The sequence below is a fragment of the Monodelphis domestica genome, chromosome 5 (assembly GCF_027887165.1).
Source record: "Monodelphis domestica isolate mMonDom1 chromosome 5, mMonDom1.pri, whole genome shotgun sequence".
Lineage (NCBI taxonomy): Eukaryota > Metazoa > Chordata > Mammalia > Didelphimorphia > Didelphidae > Monodelphis > Monodelphis domestica.
In genome coordinates this window covers 60,018,095-60,035,805 of record NC_077231.1, presented here as the reverse complement: position 1 = coordinate 60,035,805, position 17,711 = coordinate 60,018,095, and the positions used below count along the sequence as shown (strand labels likewise).

Sequence of the window (17,711 nt, the reverse complement as noted above, 5' to 3'; positions counted from 1 at the left end):
TGTCTGGGCTGAGAACCTAAATGTTATTTTATGAACTAGAGCCTGTGGAATGAGGTACCCTGGGGCTCCCAACAATTGTTTTACAAATAAAATTTGTGGAATATCCTACTTATAAACTCAGGACTGCCTGTATGTCTATATCTTTATATCTTTATATTTTACCAGTTTGAAAAAATAATGAAAAATGTAAGTATTTTAAATGAAATATTATCTCATAGAAATAGTATGAAAAAATTTGCAGTCTAAAATGTCTGAGTTACAAAATGAAATTAATAGCTATTTATTTCACTTGATTTCCTGTCAAAACAATAATTTACTCATTTAGAGAAACAAAATTTTACGTGTCTTTCAGATACATATCCTTTAGAATCCATGAAATATGTCTATACACAGATACAATATGATCATCATTTCCTTTTCTTTCATCAGAGTGTACATGAAAAGATAATTAGCAAATTAAATAAGGGTAAGAAGTTGAAATCATGGTAGCTATTATACCAGAAAAGGAAGTGAACTATGATAATAGGATGGGAAATTGAAAATATGCCAATTTTTCTGCTTTGGAACTAATAAACATTTTGGAAGACTTTGTTTGTCTCTCTAGAAACTGTCACATATTGATTTAGGATTGTTTGTGAAATGAGTCTAGTCAGTAATGGGCCAAGATATCACTATACCCTTTCTCTTATAAATCACAGCAATTTACTCAGTAGGAATGACCTATCCTTATTCTCTCATTCCCCTATAATCCAATCACTTCCTCTCATAAGCACTTTTCTCCTGGTTTTCACAATAATGCATTTTCTGTAACTAATAACCATCATTTCCTGATTATCATGCTTCTATCCTTGCACAGGAATGTGGATCTTATGTGGGTCAGGGTCAGCTTTCCCATCCATCTGTGTCCTGATGCTAAGGCAGCAGTTAAGTGTGTCAGCTGAAAGGTGAGTCTGGATTGCCCATCATTTAACATAGTTCTTACACAAAGTTCAAATACCCCAAGTCTATATCACTTTGACTGAGAATTGCCAAATCGTGAAAACTGTAGGTCGATGGCACTTTTCGATTCAGTAGATTCCAAGTCTTAGAGCCATTTTTCCTTGTGAGAATTTCTGGAATCTAATCTAAAGTTCATAAATAAGACATTGTTGGTCTCATAGTTGAAGGGATGAGAAAAAAATAATAGTGGTGGTGGTGGTGGTAGTAGTAGTAGTAGCAGTGATAGTAAACATGACAGCAATGACAGTAACAGAACAGAGACTTGCCCCACGACTATTTCTATATCAACCAAAGAAAAGTAGAAAAATACTATTGAAATTATCTTACATGTATATAGTACTTTGCCATTTACAAAATGCTTTCATCAACATTATCTTAGTTGATCCAGTGAGGTAAATAGGGAGGGAGTGGTGTGCAAGTAAATATTTAACAACCAACTTCAGGGGTGTATGCATGATACATTTTTGAGTAAAATCTACTTTATTAACATTTTCTCCATAACTTTCTCGAGCTTAGACAATCAATAAAACAATAAATTGAGCCCTGATTTATAACCAGGTTTTGGAGATATATATATATAAATATAATATGCTCACACTGGTGAAAATTTAATTTTTTAACTGATTTTTGACAGTCAGTTCAAGCTGGCACCAACTTAGATCACCATCCCCATCTCCATCAGAAAAGAAACACCCACGTTTCAGAGTGGCAAAATTATCTGTTCAAGATTTCTGAGGTGATAAGTGGAAAACCCAGGATACGAGACCTGAAGCCAATCTTGTCACTGGAGAGTTGGGAAAGGGTGAATCTCTTGCCTTGTTCAAAGACTCTGTAACTTTTTGAATTAAATTACTTGAAAGCAAATCAGTATAGAATCCTGATTTCCATTCAAGTGCTCATGTGTCACCTCTTACGTCTTTTCAGATCCTTCCCATTGTTAGTGAGCCTCTCCTTTGAAAATCTTTTATGTTTATTTTCTATATATTTTGTATTTAATTGTCTGTTTATATGTCCATTTTCTCTAGCAGAATATAACATTCTTTTAAGGCAGTGACTGTTGTGTTATTGTTTTTCTGTTTGAGCATGTCGGACCCATGTCCAACGGTCAACCAATAGCATTTATTAAGCAATTACTATGTGCCAAGCACTGTGCTAAGTTCTGGAAATACAAAAAGAAAAAAAATAAAGAGTAACATCACAAAAGCATCAAAATCACTTAATCAAATACTTGTTGCATGGATTTGTAGATGGGTTTTAGCTTCCTGTAGCTCTAGAAATGAAAGTTCACTTATGTCTCTAACAATGGTGACTCCTTAGGGGAATCTAAGAGAGCTTGTTTTTGGTGTATTTTTGGATTCATTAAAACGAAGTGCAAATGGGGCATCTAGGTAGATTAGAGGATAGAATAGGAAGGCTATAAGCAGAGGACCTAGGTTCAAATTTGGTCTCAGAAGCTTCCTAGGTATGGGATCCTAGGCAACTCACTTAAGCCTGATTGCCTAGCCCTTGCCACTCTTCTGTTTTAGAGTTAATACTAAGATACAAATGAAGGTGTTTTTTTGTTTTTTTTTTAACTAAATGTGGACTTCTTAGATTGCAGATTTCAGACTTCACTGAAATATAGGATTCCACTGGCCTTCATTTCTTCTTGTCATGTAATCTCCGGGGGTTCTGGCTCATTTTTATAAAGTATGCTTCAGCTGAGATGACGCTTTGGATAGAGGACATATCAGTGGATAGAATGATTAGGGAGAGTATAATGTCTCAAAGTGTTCCCTGGAGTTCCAATGCCCCTAAGAATTTCAGCAATTTGATCTACCCTGATAGTATCAGCTAATGGTCTCATTCTCAATAAACTTGAGTTGATATAGTGGAAAGTGAGCTGAATTTGCAGACAGAAGACTTGAGTTCAAATCCTTGGCCTGTCACTTGATGCCTGTGTGACCTCCCTTGGCCTCAGTGTTCTCATCTGTAAAATGAAGAAATTGGACTAGGTGACCTAAGGTCCCTTTTAGCATTAAATCTCTGATCCTATGATCTCATGACCTCTAAGGTCCCATTAAGCTTTAAATCTATGAACCTAGGAAAACCATGGTGATCAGGTATCCCCTCCCTTTGGACATTGTTTCCAAAGTTAATATAAGGGTTACATTTTGTTATGCAAAGACTCCACATTTCCAATCATTAAAATTCCAATTAAATTGCATTAATGCCTGATTTCTCAGCAGCAAGTTAATATCACAGATTAGAAATGGAATCAGTGATAGTGTGTGTTGGCCAAGATTATTTAATGAGTACCAAGAATAATTACAGTTTCCCATTAGCATTGAATGATTTAAATAGTTGCCTTTTTTGAGGTTAATCTGAAGCCTGTTACTTTATTGACTGAAGTAAAAACTTTCTCTGCTGATACTGCCTGGTGTCAAATGAGCACTTTCCCGCATCATATATAATTGGATAGCCAATGACCAGTCTCTTATTTCTAGAATCTGAAGAATAATTTGTTCCTAACACAGAATAAAAGACTACTAGAGGTATAACGTGACTTCAGTTCTCAAATGAAAGAGAAAATGGGCATGAGCATCCAATTTGCACGTAGCACAGAACTGAAAGGGATAGTTAATATCCTGGGTGACAGAACCAAAATCCAAAAATCTCAGCATACTAGAATGATGGGCTGAATGCAACCGAACTAAATGTAGTATGTATAGATGGAAAATCTTGCAATGAAGTCCAAACAAAAACTACTACTCAAATATAAGGGAAGGCAGATGCAACTAGATAGCAATTTGCATCAAGAGACCTTGGAGTTTGGGTGAGTCTGGAAGTTCCAAGTGTACTCTGGGAAAAAAGCTACAGTGATTAAGTATAATATCCAGAAAAGGAGAGGTGCTGGTCCTACTGCATTCTATTCTGACTAGTCTATAGTTGGACTATTATGTTGAGTTCTAGTTGCAACATTTTAGGCTACACATGTGCAAACTAGACCATCTCTACAGGATGATAATCATTAAAATAAGAGGGGCAAGGTAATACAAAACTGTGCCATGTGAAGATTGGTTGATGAAAGAGTGTTTTAGTCTCAAATGGCAAAAACAAAGGACAGTTCCATGGCTGCAAACTTCAAACATTTGAAGGACCATCACATGGAAGAAGAGTGGCTTACTCTGTTTGGTCTCAGGAGACTGAGTTTAGGCCAAAAGATGAAATTTACAGTGAGATAGATTTTAGCTCAATAATTTGTACTGTCCCAAAACAGAGAAAATTTTTAAGCCTAGTGAGTTCCCTTGCCACTATTGTTAAATGATCTTTAATGAGGGAAAAGGAGAAGATTCATGCTTCAGGAGGGAGCTAGAAAAGATCTCTAAAATCCCTGAAAATTAGATTAGATGCCTTTTAAAGGAACTCTTTTCTTCTTTTCTTCCTTCCCTCTCATCCTTCTTCATTCCATCTCTTATTATATCCTCTTTCTACTTCTCTCCTCTTCCTTTCTCCTCCTTTCTTCTTCTGCCCTCTCCTTTCCATCTTCCTCATCCTGAAATTTCATTCATACAGAAAATTCTTGGTAAGGGAACTCTACCCTCTACCAATGCATATTAGCATCTACTCTGCATTTTATAATCTGAGAGAATTGCTTAGCAACATTTTGAGATTAAGTAACTCATCCAGTGTCATATGACCAAAATATGTCAGAAACAAGACTTGAACCCTCATTTTCCTGACTTTGACTCTAGAGTCACTAAACCACCTTCCTTCTTACTTGGGACATCTTTTTGTTACACCTGGAAAAGGGATTTCACTCTTCAGATGACTTATGGAAGATGTTAAATTCTAGTTAGAAAAGATAGGGGGAGAGTTATAATAGGTGCTTCTTGGAAGGAATGATTTAGCAACAGTAGAAATTCTAGAGTTACCAGTTAGTGATATCCTATAGGATGGTTCAATTACCCTCTTCCCTTAAAGTTTACATTGGGATGGCATATTCTCAGGATGATGTTTCCATTCATAGTAAAGCCAAATCGCCTGAATAATGTTAACTTCCTATTGCTGCCTTTAAGCTTTTGCTGTTTAGTGGATCTGGAAAGATCCTGGGTGGATCTAGTACTCATACAAAAATGGTTCTCCAAGGGAGGTTTGGAGCTGGAGATCATGTGTAGATAGTGAAACTGGTTTGATTAAGGTGTGTTTAAAGTTCCCTTTTCTGTTCCACATTGACCAAATGTTTACTGGAGGGGCTGGGAACTTGAAGATGATACGGCAATAAAGGAAAGAAGAAGGGCTCAGTGATATTTTTAAAAAGGAGTGACTCTGCCTCTGGTTCTTTTTCTTCAAGTCTTCTTGTGGCATCGGATAGCTACAGTACTCCCTGCATAGTAAAGGCAACAATAGACTTCCTTGTCCCCTAACTTGTCAGGCAGCCATGAGCATATGGGTGGTCTCATCTTGGACTTGGGAATATCTCTTCTGTATTTATGCTTTGCTGATCTAAACTGAATGAGAATTGGTCCCGCTATAGAGATATACAGATTTTTGTGCCACTTTGTAGAATGAAATGCAAACTGTCAACAAGGAGAATCAGAGCAAATGATCCTTTGAAGGTAAAAGAGTCCATGATTTTGCTAGGATTAGCAGAAGACATGAAAGAGGAGTTATTTGGACATTGCAAAGCCAAGGTTAAACGAACAGCGCCAATGTAGGCATTTAACATTCTTTTTGATTGGTTAACATGACTACAATTTATTTATTTGAGTACAATTAGGTGGATCAGTAGATGGAAAGCCAGGATTGGAGATGGGAAGTCCTGGGTTCAAATCTGACCTAAAATACTTCCTAGCTATACAACCTTGGGCAAGTCATTTAATCCCAGCTACCAAGCCCTTATCACTCTTCTGCCTTGGAATCAATACTTAGTATCAATTCTAAGACAAAAGGTAAGAGATTAATTTTTTTATTGTCCTACAATTTGGTCCACATTCTAATATTCATGGCTCAACTTCCCTATAGATTTTATCAGTAGTTATAAAAATGTTTCTATTTAATTCTTGTCAATGTATTTTATTAGTCTTTTTATATGTTTAGCATTTCTTTTATGTGTCAGAAATAAATAAATGCCTGCCCTACAGCTGATTCACATTGTTCACTGAGTACCCTTTTCTTCCCTTCTTTTAGTAATCCTTAAACATGGGGAAAACTGAAAATCCTCCCCAGGGGTACTGTGATGAGTTTATAAAGAGCCAAAGAGTGGGGGGGGGAAGCTCCAAATCTTCTCTAGGTGGTAATGCTTCCCCCCAGAACTGAGCCTAGTCTGGACTGTGTGGTGAGTTCTGGAGCAGAAAAGTCCTTCAGTGATGGGAGAGGGGAGTGCTACCTGTTGGTCTAACACTGGTTGTTGACCTTAAAGTGGGATACAGGGACAAAATCAACCATACTTTGAACTGTTTTCTTTCTTAATATTTTTCTATAGTTGAAAAAAGGGTAAAACTGGCATCATAGAGAGCTTCAAAAAAGAAAATAAGTAAAAGAACAAAGCCTGAAGTTCTTATGGATAGGTTTTGCTTTGGTCACAATGAGGGAGTGGTAAAGGTTGTTACAGGATAATTACCTATTGAAGAACTTCAGATTTTTCTTAACACTACGTCAGAGAACCTGGGTTCCAATTCTGGATTCTACATGGATTAGATATGTTTTGCCATACTAGTCCTTTAACCTCTCAGTGTCTCACAAAATATGGAGGTTAGACCTGATGGCCTTGAAGTTCCTTTGCAAAACTAAATCTACAAATCTATCATCCTATGATCTGAGCCAAAGAAAGAACATTCCCAGAAGAATCAAAGTGAACTTGAATGAAGCATGAGAGATGAAATATGACACTGGAAGGTTAGAGGGTCCACCTGACCCTAAGGAAATATAATGCAAACTGAGTTACAATTTATGTGTGTTCTTTCCCCAAACTAAAAGCAAGTTAGTTAACACCTTTTTCTGACCTAGTGACCATCCTTAAGATGCTTTTGAACAATGGGAAATTCTGGTTTGAGTTTTTCATTCTTTCACTGAGAAAAAAATTTTGCTCAATAAGAGCAGGTAAAATCATGTATTCCTGATCTAATTTTACCCATATCTTTAAAAATGTGATTCATGAAATAGTTGAGTGGTTTCTAATAATGACCCAATTAGCTTCCCATACAAATTAATATTAGTTCATATTTATATATCTCTTAAAGGTTTGCAAAGTACTTTCCATGCTATACCTCATTTGATATCTCTGTATTATTATTATTATTATTATTATGGACAAGAAAAATTAGACTCTGACTTGTTGGAGTCATGTTGCTAGAAAATATTGAAAGAAATTTGAGTACAGGCTTCCCTGACCCCAAATTCCATACTCTATCCACTATTTCACCCAGTCTGTCTAAATGGGAAATTTTTATCTGTATTTTACTTCTCTTCCTGTAATATGATTATAATTGAATAGTGCCCTGGATTTGGAAATTGTTCTTCCTAATTGCTCAGTCCTCAGTTCATCTGGGAATTTTGATGCTGCATAATTATGTAAATTTATGTCCAGTATTTTTTACTTCACTTTATTTGTTCATGCTGATTTTTGTGAGGCTGCTGAGGCAAATTTAAGAAATATTTATTATTTATTCCTTCCAGTGCTCTCAATAATTCTTGAGCTATTATGCACAAATTACATTATTATATACTTTACCCCAGGTTTTTCAGATCATTAATTTAAAAGACGACAATATAATTAGCAAAATATATAGGCTTATAGGAAATTTTAAAAGCTAGAAATGTAGACATTGAATGGGAAAGAACTCATAAGCCTTATTTTGGCTCCCACAGTTCAATTATCTGGATGGCTCCAGATTCAGGAAAAATTAAATTAAAAATGCCTTTTTCCATCATGCATGTAATTTTTTTAAATGACAAAGGGAAAATATGACGATGTGTGAAGATAAGGAGACTTTTTGACATCCTTTTCCCTTCTTAAAGGCTTTGACAGGGAGTGGAAAGGAAGAGCATGTATGGGAACCCAGTTATGAGACCTCCCAGCTCTACCAATGTGGAAGTCATTTAACAGTTTTCAAATAAGTTAATCATGGTACAGCAGGGTTCCCAGGGTAAACTATTTCCATATCCAGGGGGGAGTAAGTAGACTCTTCTGGCGATCTGGCATCACATACTGAACTTCACTGATGCTAAGACTCTCTTTCCCTGTCTCTGATTATGCACTTGCTGAACTAGATTGTTCATTGTGTTTTAGCTTCTCCAGAAAAGGGCAAATTTCACCTGTATCATTTAAAGATCTCATCACAGTCAAAGTATATAACAGTCTTCAGTTTTCAAACAAAATAAGAATATTGACTAATAATAAAAGTAACCTCATCAAGAATTTCATATTTCTTTCCCCAAATAAAATCATTTCTGAGAGGAATTCTCTCTCTTTTGAGATTTTCTCCATTTTTAAATCATAAAGCCACATTCCTTAGAAACTTCTTTGATGAGGAATGTTTGGTTGAATTTTTTTTTTACCCAACAGATGTTTGGGTAGTTAAAATTCCTCATGAGTATGGTATCCTGTGGTTTTCACAACCTAAGTGCTGCCCCAGGAGTTTCACTGCTTGCTGTCTCCCAATCCTGGTGGTCTATAGGAGACGCATATTAGATTTGTCCTTTCTTTCCATACTTATTTTAAACCCATGCTCTTTGGGGAGTTGTGCAGTTCCTTGGCATTACATATAACTATTTCATGTGTTAGACAGATTGCTTAAATTCTACTTGGTTATACCATCCTCCATAAGAAATTGCTTTTATATATGGTGGCAAGTCATTAAAATGGGTCTAAAAATTAAATTGCATAAAATTTGCTAGCCTTTGTTATTTGTGATAGGGACTTTCTATCATGTTATTCTTGGGTTGGGGGGTGGTTAGGGCATGGAGGATAAATGATCCCTATAGAGAGTTTGTCTCAATATATCACAAAAAGAAAAAAAGATAATTACCTAGATAACGGGAAAAAATCCATCTTAAGTCCACTTATCTGGATTGTATAATGGAGAAAATAGTTTTCACTTCAACTAAATAATGCTTCCGTTATCTATTCCATTTTGAAACTGTAGAGGCAGGCTGGATGGGAGAATACTGGGACCTCTGCACTAGATGGAGAGTCAGATAATATATATTCGAGTTCTGATTTCCCCACTTAATGATTACAGGTTCTTAGGAAAATCAATTAATATCTCCAACTTTAGTTTCCCCATCTCTAAAATGTGTCTAATGGCAATAATACTATATACCTCATAGTGTTGTTGTGGAGTATAAGGAAAGTACTATATAATCAGCTGTTTTTATTGAAATTTGTTATCAGAATTTGTTAAATAGATATTTTAATAGTATTTCCCCCTGAATTCATTGATAGTAATATGTAAATCTTTAAAAATAGGCTTTTTTTCTGAATTTGTACAATGTACAATGTTGACTTTGTTTTGTACAATGATGACTTTAGCATTAAAAGTGAATAGCTATGCAGTAGTGATGCAAACATTTTTTTCTCAATTAGTTTTTACTAATTTCTAATTACTAAAAATAGTTTTTACTAATTTCCCAAGCAGAACCTTAGTTCGCAAGCTATATAGAAACAGATTGTTCCAAATTCCAAATTTCTGCTATAATCAGAAAGGTTATGTACTGCACACACACCATCTAAGAGCTGGCCATACACTTGACCTTGACATTACCAAGAAGTTTAATTTCCATTTTTAGAAACTCCCAAATTTCTGTGTTTTAACATTACATCTCTACCTACATCTACATCTCCCCATTCTCAAACATTCACTTTATCTTTAGCATGACCTCCAATTCTTCCATTTCTTAGGTCTTTCCCAGACCACAACCCCCACTCTAACTATTCTTTCCTCCCTCTCAATCTTGACCATTTGATGAATTAAACCAACTTCCCCCTATCCATTCTCTCAACTGCCTTTCCCCCTTGTCTTATTGTTCCTCTTGTGGGATCAATGATCTCTTCTTTGCTAATGACTCCCAGATCTATAAATTCAACCCTACTCTCACTTTTCAGTTCCAATTGTACTTCAACAACTTAATATACATTATGAACTACATTTCTCAAACTCGGTATTGCCAAAATAGAATTTATTTTTTTTCCCATGAAACCATACCTTTTCTGTATTTTCAAAGTATATTTTCAAAGGCACTTCCCAACCTTCTAGTCAACCAGGTGTGACATTTCAAATTATTCATTCTCATTTACCCCTTTTCTCCTATACTAATTTAGTTGCCAAACCTCTGAAATACATCTCTAGCTCTTCATTCAAACAGCCACAACCCTAATGCAGGCCCTCATAAGTTATTAACTATGTTATTGCAATAGCCTCTGAATTGGTTTCTCTTTCTCAAGTCTTCCTCCTCTCTAATCCATCATCCAAAATTGCTAAAGTAATTTTCCTAAAGTGTATTTCTGACCATGTCATTCAGTAAACTACAGTGGCTCCCTATATCTTTAGAATAAAATAGAAATCCTTCTCTTTGTCATTAAAGGTCTTCACAAGCTAACTCCTTTCTGTCTTTCCAGTCTTTATATATACTTACATTACTCCTCTCAACATACTCTATGATGCAGTCACAGTGGCTTCCCAGATGTACCTAGTATGTCACCACTGACATAACACTTCATTTCCCATTTTCATGCTTTTACATTGGCCTTTCCCCATGCCTGGAATACTCTCCCTTTTCAGTTCTCCCTGTTAGAATTCCAAACTTCCTAAAAGTAAGGTGAAACATTACTTTTACAAGACGCTTTCCCTGGTTCTTCACCCTGCCCCACTTCATTCCTCAACTTCTCTTGACTTTCATTCAATACTCAACTCCTGGACACAATATATGCATGTTTTATATACCTAATTACGTAAACATTGCTGATCTCATTAGAATGTAAGTTTCTTGAGAGAAGGGATTGCCTGCTCCTTTTTGTTGTTGCATAGTCCATGGCCAATACTAAAAACTCAGTCAATGCTTATTGATTTTGAATCAGTGGAAGCTAGAATACGTTTTTTAACTTTTGATTCTATTGTACCTCATTCTGTACCATCAGAATTTCTTCATTGATGGTTTTTGCCTTTGCCTAGGGATTTCTTCTATCAATATTATTTTCTTTTAGAGATTCTAGGTGTTTTTCTTCTGCTGTATTTCTTAGTTTGACTGTTACATTTTCTTATTTCCCCTATATCTTTTTTTTAAACAGCATTACAATTGAATCATAGATTTAGAATGTAAAGGAAACTTGGGGACCTTCATTTTAGTAGTAGTATCTTTGCTAGAAACAAAGAACTTGCAAGTCACAAAGGAGGGATTTGAACTAGTCTTTGTTCTTTAAAAAAATCAGTGCTTTATTCTACTGTGTCACTCTCAGAGGGAGAACATTAGGAGAATATTCTTTGTGTTTCTGGTTCACTTATTTAATTTAAATTGATACCTTCCCATGGTTCTTTGAAATATCTAAACTTTACATTAATACACAGTTATGGAATTTAGGGTTCCCAATGGATGCAGTAATAGCTAAATTCTTCCTAATCACTGCAGAGCATAGAATACAATCCAAATAGTATTTATTACGCCATTCATGAAACACTTTAAAAGTATTTTATCAGTAATGCCCTAGAAAAGGACATCCTTTTAAGCAGGGTGCATATTTATTACTTACTTTTCCCTATCCCCTTATGACAACTCTGCTATTAGCAATAAAGAAATTCACTTAGAGCAAGGACCATGCAAGCCTTCATGTATCTGTCATATTTAGGTTCAAAGAGATCTCCCCCCCATCTCTATCTATTACTCTCTTTTTGTCTGTCTGTCTCTCTCCTGTGTTATTCCTGTCTCTGTCCATGGTATAAAGTGTTAAGATGGAACAAGAGAGGTTTGGAATTCTGAGGATGACTGACAGGAGTGGAGTGGCAGTTTGAAGAGCAGAGGCTTGTGGGACAAGAACAGTTGGCTGAGAGAATTCCAGAGAGAGGGTCTTGGTCTTCTGCCTAGGGACCTGAAGCTGGAAAGTCCAGTTTTCTGAAGGCTGAAGGATTTCTGACTCCACAAGTGAAGATCCTGTTTCCTTCCTGAAATCATCATCTGTTCTCTCACCTGAGATCCAACCATACATTCCCTCTCCTGCAGTGAACATCTCAGACCCTTGAAGGGAGCTGAGTGGACTCTCTCTAACCAGAGCCTTGACTCTCCTGACCCTCCTTGTCACCCTGAACTGTTCCTTAATTGTTTAAGTAACTGGTGTCCCCAGTTAATTGAAGCTTCCTTCCTTTAAAGCTATGAAGTCAGTTCTGAGATCTGACTGCTATTAAAGGTTTTATTAACAAGGTTAGGAAAAGGAGTTGAGGGGGGTGGATGGAGGATGCCCTGCCCATTTCCTATGCAGTCCTTAATTCAATAGGACAGTAACTGTGCCCACAAACGTCTCTGCCCCTTTTACCAACTAATAACCCCTTCTACTGACTTAAATACTAATATATCCCAAATAAGCAATTAAGGAACAGTTTAAGAGGGAAAGACTGGCAATAGATAGTATTCAGTGACAGAGAGCAAAAAATTTAAAAAAAATGAGCCAAAGAAGGAAATGGCAAACCACTCCAGTATCTTTGCCTAGAAAACCCCAGATATGAGCACGAAGAATTAGCTATGACTGAAATGACTAAACAATGCCAAAAAATCTGGATGAAGTCATTTAGCTTCTTTAGACAGACATCATTATGTAAAGATTAACTAATGTTACTTCTTCACAAAATGCTTCTGAATATATACCCCAAGAAGCTTCATATTACTTTGGTTTCTCTTTTCTTTCCTGCATATAAGTAGGGAAAGTTTAACCCAGCCACTATTTAGTTTGTTTTCTACCACATTTGAAGTCAATAAATAATAATATGTAGGACCTCCAGACCCTGTCTTGGAGCAAGTTGGAAACCAATCAAGTGCTACCTTTTGTTAAGATGGGACAAGAGTGGTCTGGAATTCTGAGGATGACTGATAGGAGTGGAGTGGCAGTTTAAGGAGCATTTTTAAGGCTCATTTTTAAACAAGAAGAAACTGAGGCAAACAGGATTAAGTGATTTGCCCTGGGTGACACTGCTTGTAAATGTCTGAGGTCAAATTTGAACTCAAGTCCTCCTGGCTCCATAGCTGATTCTCTATCCACCAAGCCATCTAACTGCCCCCTCATACCTCTTACTGAATGTCTGAAGTAGCATTTGAACTTGGGTTTTCCTGACCCCCTCTCCAACATTCTATTCACTAGACCAATGATATCCAACTCAAATAGAAGCAGACCATTATTGCTGCATATTGACTTAGAAAACCCAAAATCAATATTCTCTATGTTGTCTTTTTATTTTAATTCATCATTTCCCAATTACATTTTAATCTAGGTTTAAGAGTACTTCTCAGTTTGGCCAGCTAAGAGTTGACAAACCTCTCTACTACAATCTTCATGCTTCCTCTTCCAGTTTATACTATGCATAAACACATAGACAATCTGAATTGTGATGAATGATCACGGTTCTGGATGTAATCAATTTCTTAGAAATAATGTACTATGGGTATATTGAACTATAAGGGCTTCTCCTTGAAGAATGTGTAGATATTTCCTGCCTGGCTTTAGTTCAAGAAAGAACAAGGGTGACTCACTGATGTGTTATGATCAAAAGACTTCTATTAGGCATCAGAACTGGAACAACTCATGACTCAAATTACTGAACAAGAATTATGAGGAAATACAAACTGGATGCATTTGAGGAGGCAGAACCACGTAATGTTTAAGAGTACTTTAAAAAAGCACCACCAGCAGACATCTTCTTAATGCTTTTGCTTTAAACTGAAGATGTGCTCAGTGTCTTTATGTAACTGTCTAAAATAAAGACCAACATGAAAATACCATAGCATTACCCAAGCCTTTACTTACGACCAGGGAGAGTTTTTGTGGAAATCCAATTTGAAGTATTGCCATAGCCGGCATTGGTACTAGCAGCTACCTGGAATCGATACCATCGGAATTTCTTCAATCCATGTATGGTCTCCTCTAGAAGGTCAGGTTCATACAGGTAGTGGTTTTGGTTTTGTTCGATGCATTCCTCCGGATCCCAGCTGCTGCACTGTGGAGACCTTAGTTGCATGGTAATCTTGTAGTTTTGAAAGTAGCCAAGAATAGCATCTGGTATTGCCCATGTCAAAGTTACACTGGTTGATTGGACATCAGATAAAGTAATATTTCTGGGAGCACTGGGAACTAAGAAATCAAAGGGGGGGAAGAGTTATGAAATCGTCAAACATTTTTAAAGTAACATGTCAAAATCAGTTTTTAAAAATTCAAAGGATTATTAAAATTAAAAATTATTATTTATTACTATCATTATATTATTAAAATATTAAAAATTAAAATGAAGTGTCATGCTTAGGAAACAGATTCAAAGAGACTATGCCCTAACTTTATTAGTTAGTACTTTAATGGTTATTAATGTGGCCGTCCATTTCAAAGGAATTGATCACAATTCATCAACATCTTTCTCTTTGAGAGAATGCATTTTATCTGACTTCAAATTGACTAAGTATTCCTTATTCAACATTTTTCTTAAGAGGATAAAGTTCTTAGACAAAAGAAACAAAAAAAGGAGCAACAACCCAAAGAAAGGGTTGGCTACTGAAACTAAAGTGAGTTCTTCATTTATATTGTACCAGAAATGAGTCAGACTCAGAATGAGAGAATTCATCAAACTACTTCCAAATGTTACTAAGAGTTATCATTGTGTTAAATTATTAAGAGAACTAAGTTTATGATGAAGAGTTTTCAAGAGACCCTTCAGGAGGTAGGTAGAAAAAAGAGTAGAAAATGAAGACTCTGCAAATTGAACCATTACTTTAAACACTTGGAAATGATCTGCTTCATGGAAAAAAGTTTGAAGGATTTCATAACCAAATATATCTCTCCAAGCAACAAATGAAAGATGACACAAATTTTCATTTTTCTGAGAAAGATCATTCGTATATTTCAATGTAGTGATAGATATAAACACATTTCATCAAATGTGTATAGGAAATATATCCCTCCTTTAAGTATAGTAAATGTGATTTAAAATAAGAAAAAGCTACAAGAGCATGATTACTAAGTGAATTTAAGACAAATTTTTATCACTATACTCATGCTGATGTGCAAGTAAATCAATATGGCTAGGAATATATGGTAATTTTGCATCTCATCTAAAGTCTCTAGAATCCTCTTCAATCCTGCAAACATGCAGTTTTATTCCTTATCAAACATTTTCACTTAGAACATGGAAATATATTCAAAACCAGAAACTGATTCCATTCTGCCTATTTAAATTGTTCAGTTAGTTCACCTGTTTTTCAAAACAATTTTACCGTATTTTTTTTTTGGTTTTGCTTTACCTTTAATTTCCCAACACCTATTTCTCTCCTTTTCTAATCAAAGTCCCTGTTATTTCTATAACAAAGAGTAAAAAAGCAAGAGGGGGGATTGGGGGTTAGTCTTATCTCAACTACTACTTGGATAATGTATTTCAGCATATGCATGTTTTTATCCATAGTCCCTGACCTTTTCAATAAAACAGAAGGAGGGCTTTTTAAAAATCTCTTTGTGTGTGTGTGTGTGTGTGTGTTTTTGGGTGATGTTTTCATTTATATTGTTGCAGTCATGGATATCGTGTTCCTACTTTTCCTTATTTCATTTTGAATCAGTTCATATAAGACTTCCTGGGGTTCTCTGTATGCTTAACATTCCTGCCTTCTTATGTCACAGAAATATTCCATTACATTTGCATACAATAATAATATTTCATTACTCTCATCTGTCATAATTTAACTATCCTCCAATTGAATATCTGCTTTTTTCCTGCATTCCTTTGCTACTACAAAAATTGCTTGTAGAGATAATTTGTTGGACAGTCTTATTGCTATCTTTGATCTTCCAATCAAAGGCTACTCTCTCACAAATTCCCCTCTTCAAATAAATTAATATTAATTTAGGGTTAGAGTTAATTAATATCACAGGTTTATGTCATTAGGAAAACTAAAAAAAATAAATAGTAAATGCATCCACTCACCTGTTACTAATTGATAAATTCTGTGGGGATTACAAAGGTACCAACTATGGTCATCATAAGAGTATTGTCATTAAATGCAATGTAACAAAATATAAAGAGTATTTTTTCTGCGAGATTCTTTGTTCTCCAGGACTCACCTAACATAGAACCTTGCACATATAACCAATTCTCAACATTGCAACTTTTACCCATCATTCATAGCTTCTCACCCTAGAGTCAAATAGACAAAGTTTATTTTTTCTTCTTCTCTATTATAGCCTCTCATATGTTTAAACCTCATTATTGTGTCCCTAGAGTCTTTTTCTTATAATGGTTAACTTCAAATCCAGCCTAATATATTTACTAGCAGTGTGACCCTGGGCAAGTCACTTAACTGCCATCTGTCTCAGTTTCCTCCTCTGTAAAATGAGGATAATCTAACATATACCTCCTAGAATTCTTGTGAGGGAAAAAAATGAGAAAACATTTGTAAAGAGCTTTGCAAATCTTAAAGTACTATTTCAATGCTAGCTATTTTTATCAATATTATGTGATTGCTCTCTATATAGAGAACAAAATCAGATTTGTCTCTCTGACTGCCATATCAAACTGTTGACTTCTATTGAGCTGGCACTAATCTATCCAGGTATTTTTTACACAAAATCAGTTATTAGCCATGATGGATATTTAATGATTTTCCCCATCTACTACTTGTGAAGTCTGTTATTGAACTTTTGTAAAGCATTACATGAACTCCTATTAGATTTACTCTTATTAAATATTGCACAACATTCTAGCTTGTCCAAACATTTTGGTATCCTGATTCATTAGAAGTGTAAGTTTTACAGAGTTATTTCAAGATCAAAGTGAATTTCCTGTAGTCAAAGTGCTAACATGTCAGACGTGAGATATGACTCCAAGCATGGCTTTCTATCTACTATAGAAGAGACTTGTAAATGCCAAAACTGTAAGGATAATTTTGGGAAATTCCCAAATGTGAAAATACCCAATTCAGTTGGGGATTTATGGAGATTTTAATTAATAAAGAGAGAAGGAATTAAGGGAAGGAGAGAAAGAGAGAGAGAGAGAGAGAGAGAGAGAGAGAGAGAGAGAGAGAGAGAGAGAGAGAGAGAGAGAGAGAGAGAGAGAGAGAGAATTAATTTAAACTGCTCTGGCTCAGGCTCAGGCTGAGTCAAGAAGTAGTTAAAAACCTTTTGGCCAAAGTGGCCTCCCTGAGCCTAAGGGAGAGGGAGTCAGTCTTATCACTCACCACAAGACCGTCTCCAAGCAAGCTCCAGTCCTCCACTGAATCTCCTGAACTGAGTTCAGAATCTAACTCCACCCCGAACGGAATTGCCCTCAACTGACTTTTTACCCCTTCCTTTTAAAGAATTTTTCTCTTATGTCACCTCCCCTAAATTTTTACATCTACCAATCACATTAGACACTTTTTTCCAGGACTGCCCATTCTTAGTTCTCACCTTCTTTGACTCTCACCTTCTCTGGTTAGATTATATCATCTGAGTACTTCACACCTCTTTGTTAAGCTTGCCTTTTATAAGTTACTTGACCTTTTTAGGTACTAATTTAACC

At 35.7% G+C, this 17,711-nt stretch overlaps 1 protein-coding gene across 1 annotated transcript in view; it reads right to left on the bottom strand.

The window, feature by feature from the left end:
* PTPRQ (protein tyrosine phosphatase receptor type Q) overlaps positions 1–17,711 on the bottom strand; it is a 336,616-nt gene that overhangs the window by 104,038 nt on the left and 214,867 nt on the right. The window contains 1 exon segment of the mRNA XM_056798554.1: positions 13,985–14,308. Within this exon segment, the coding sequence (XP_056654532.1) occupies positions 13,985–14,308 (324 nt within the window).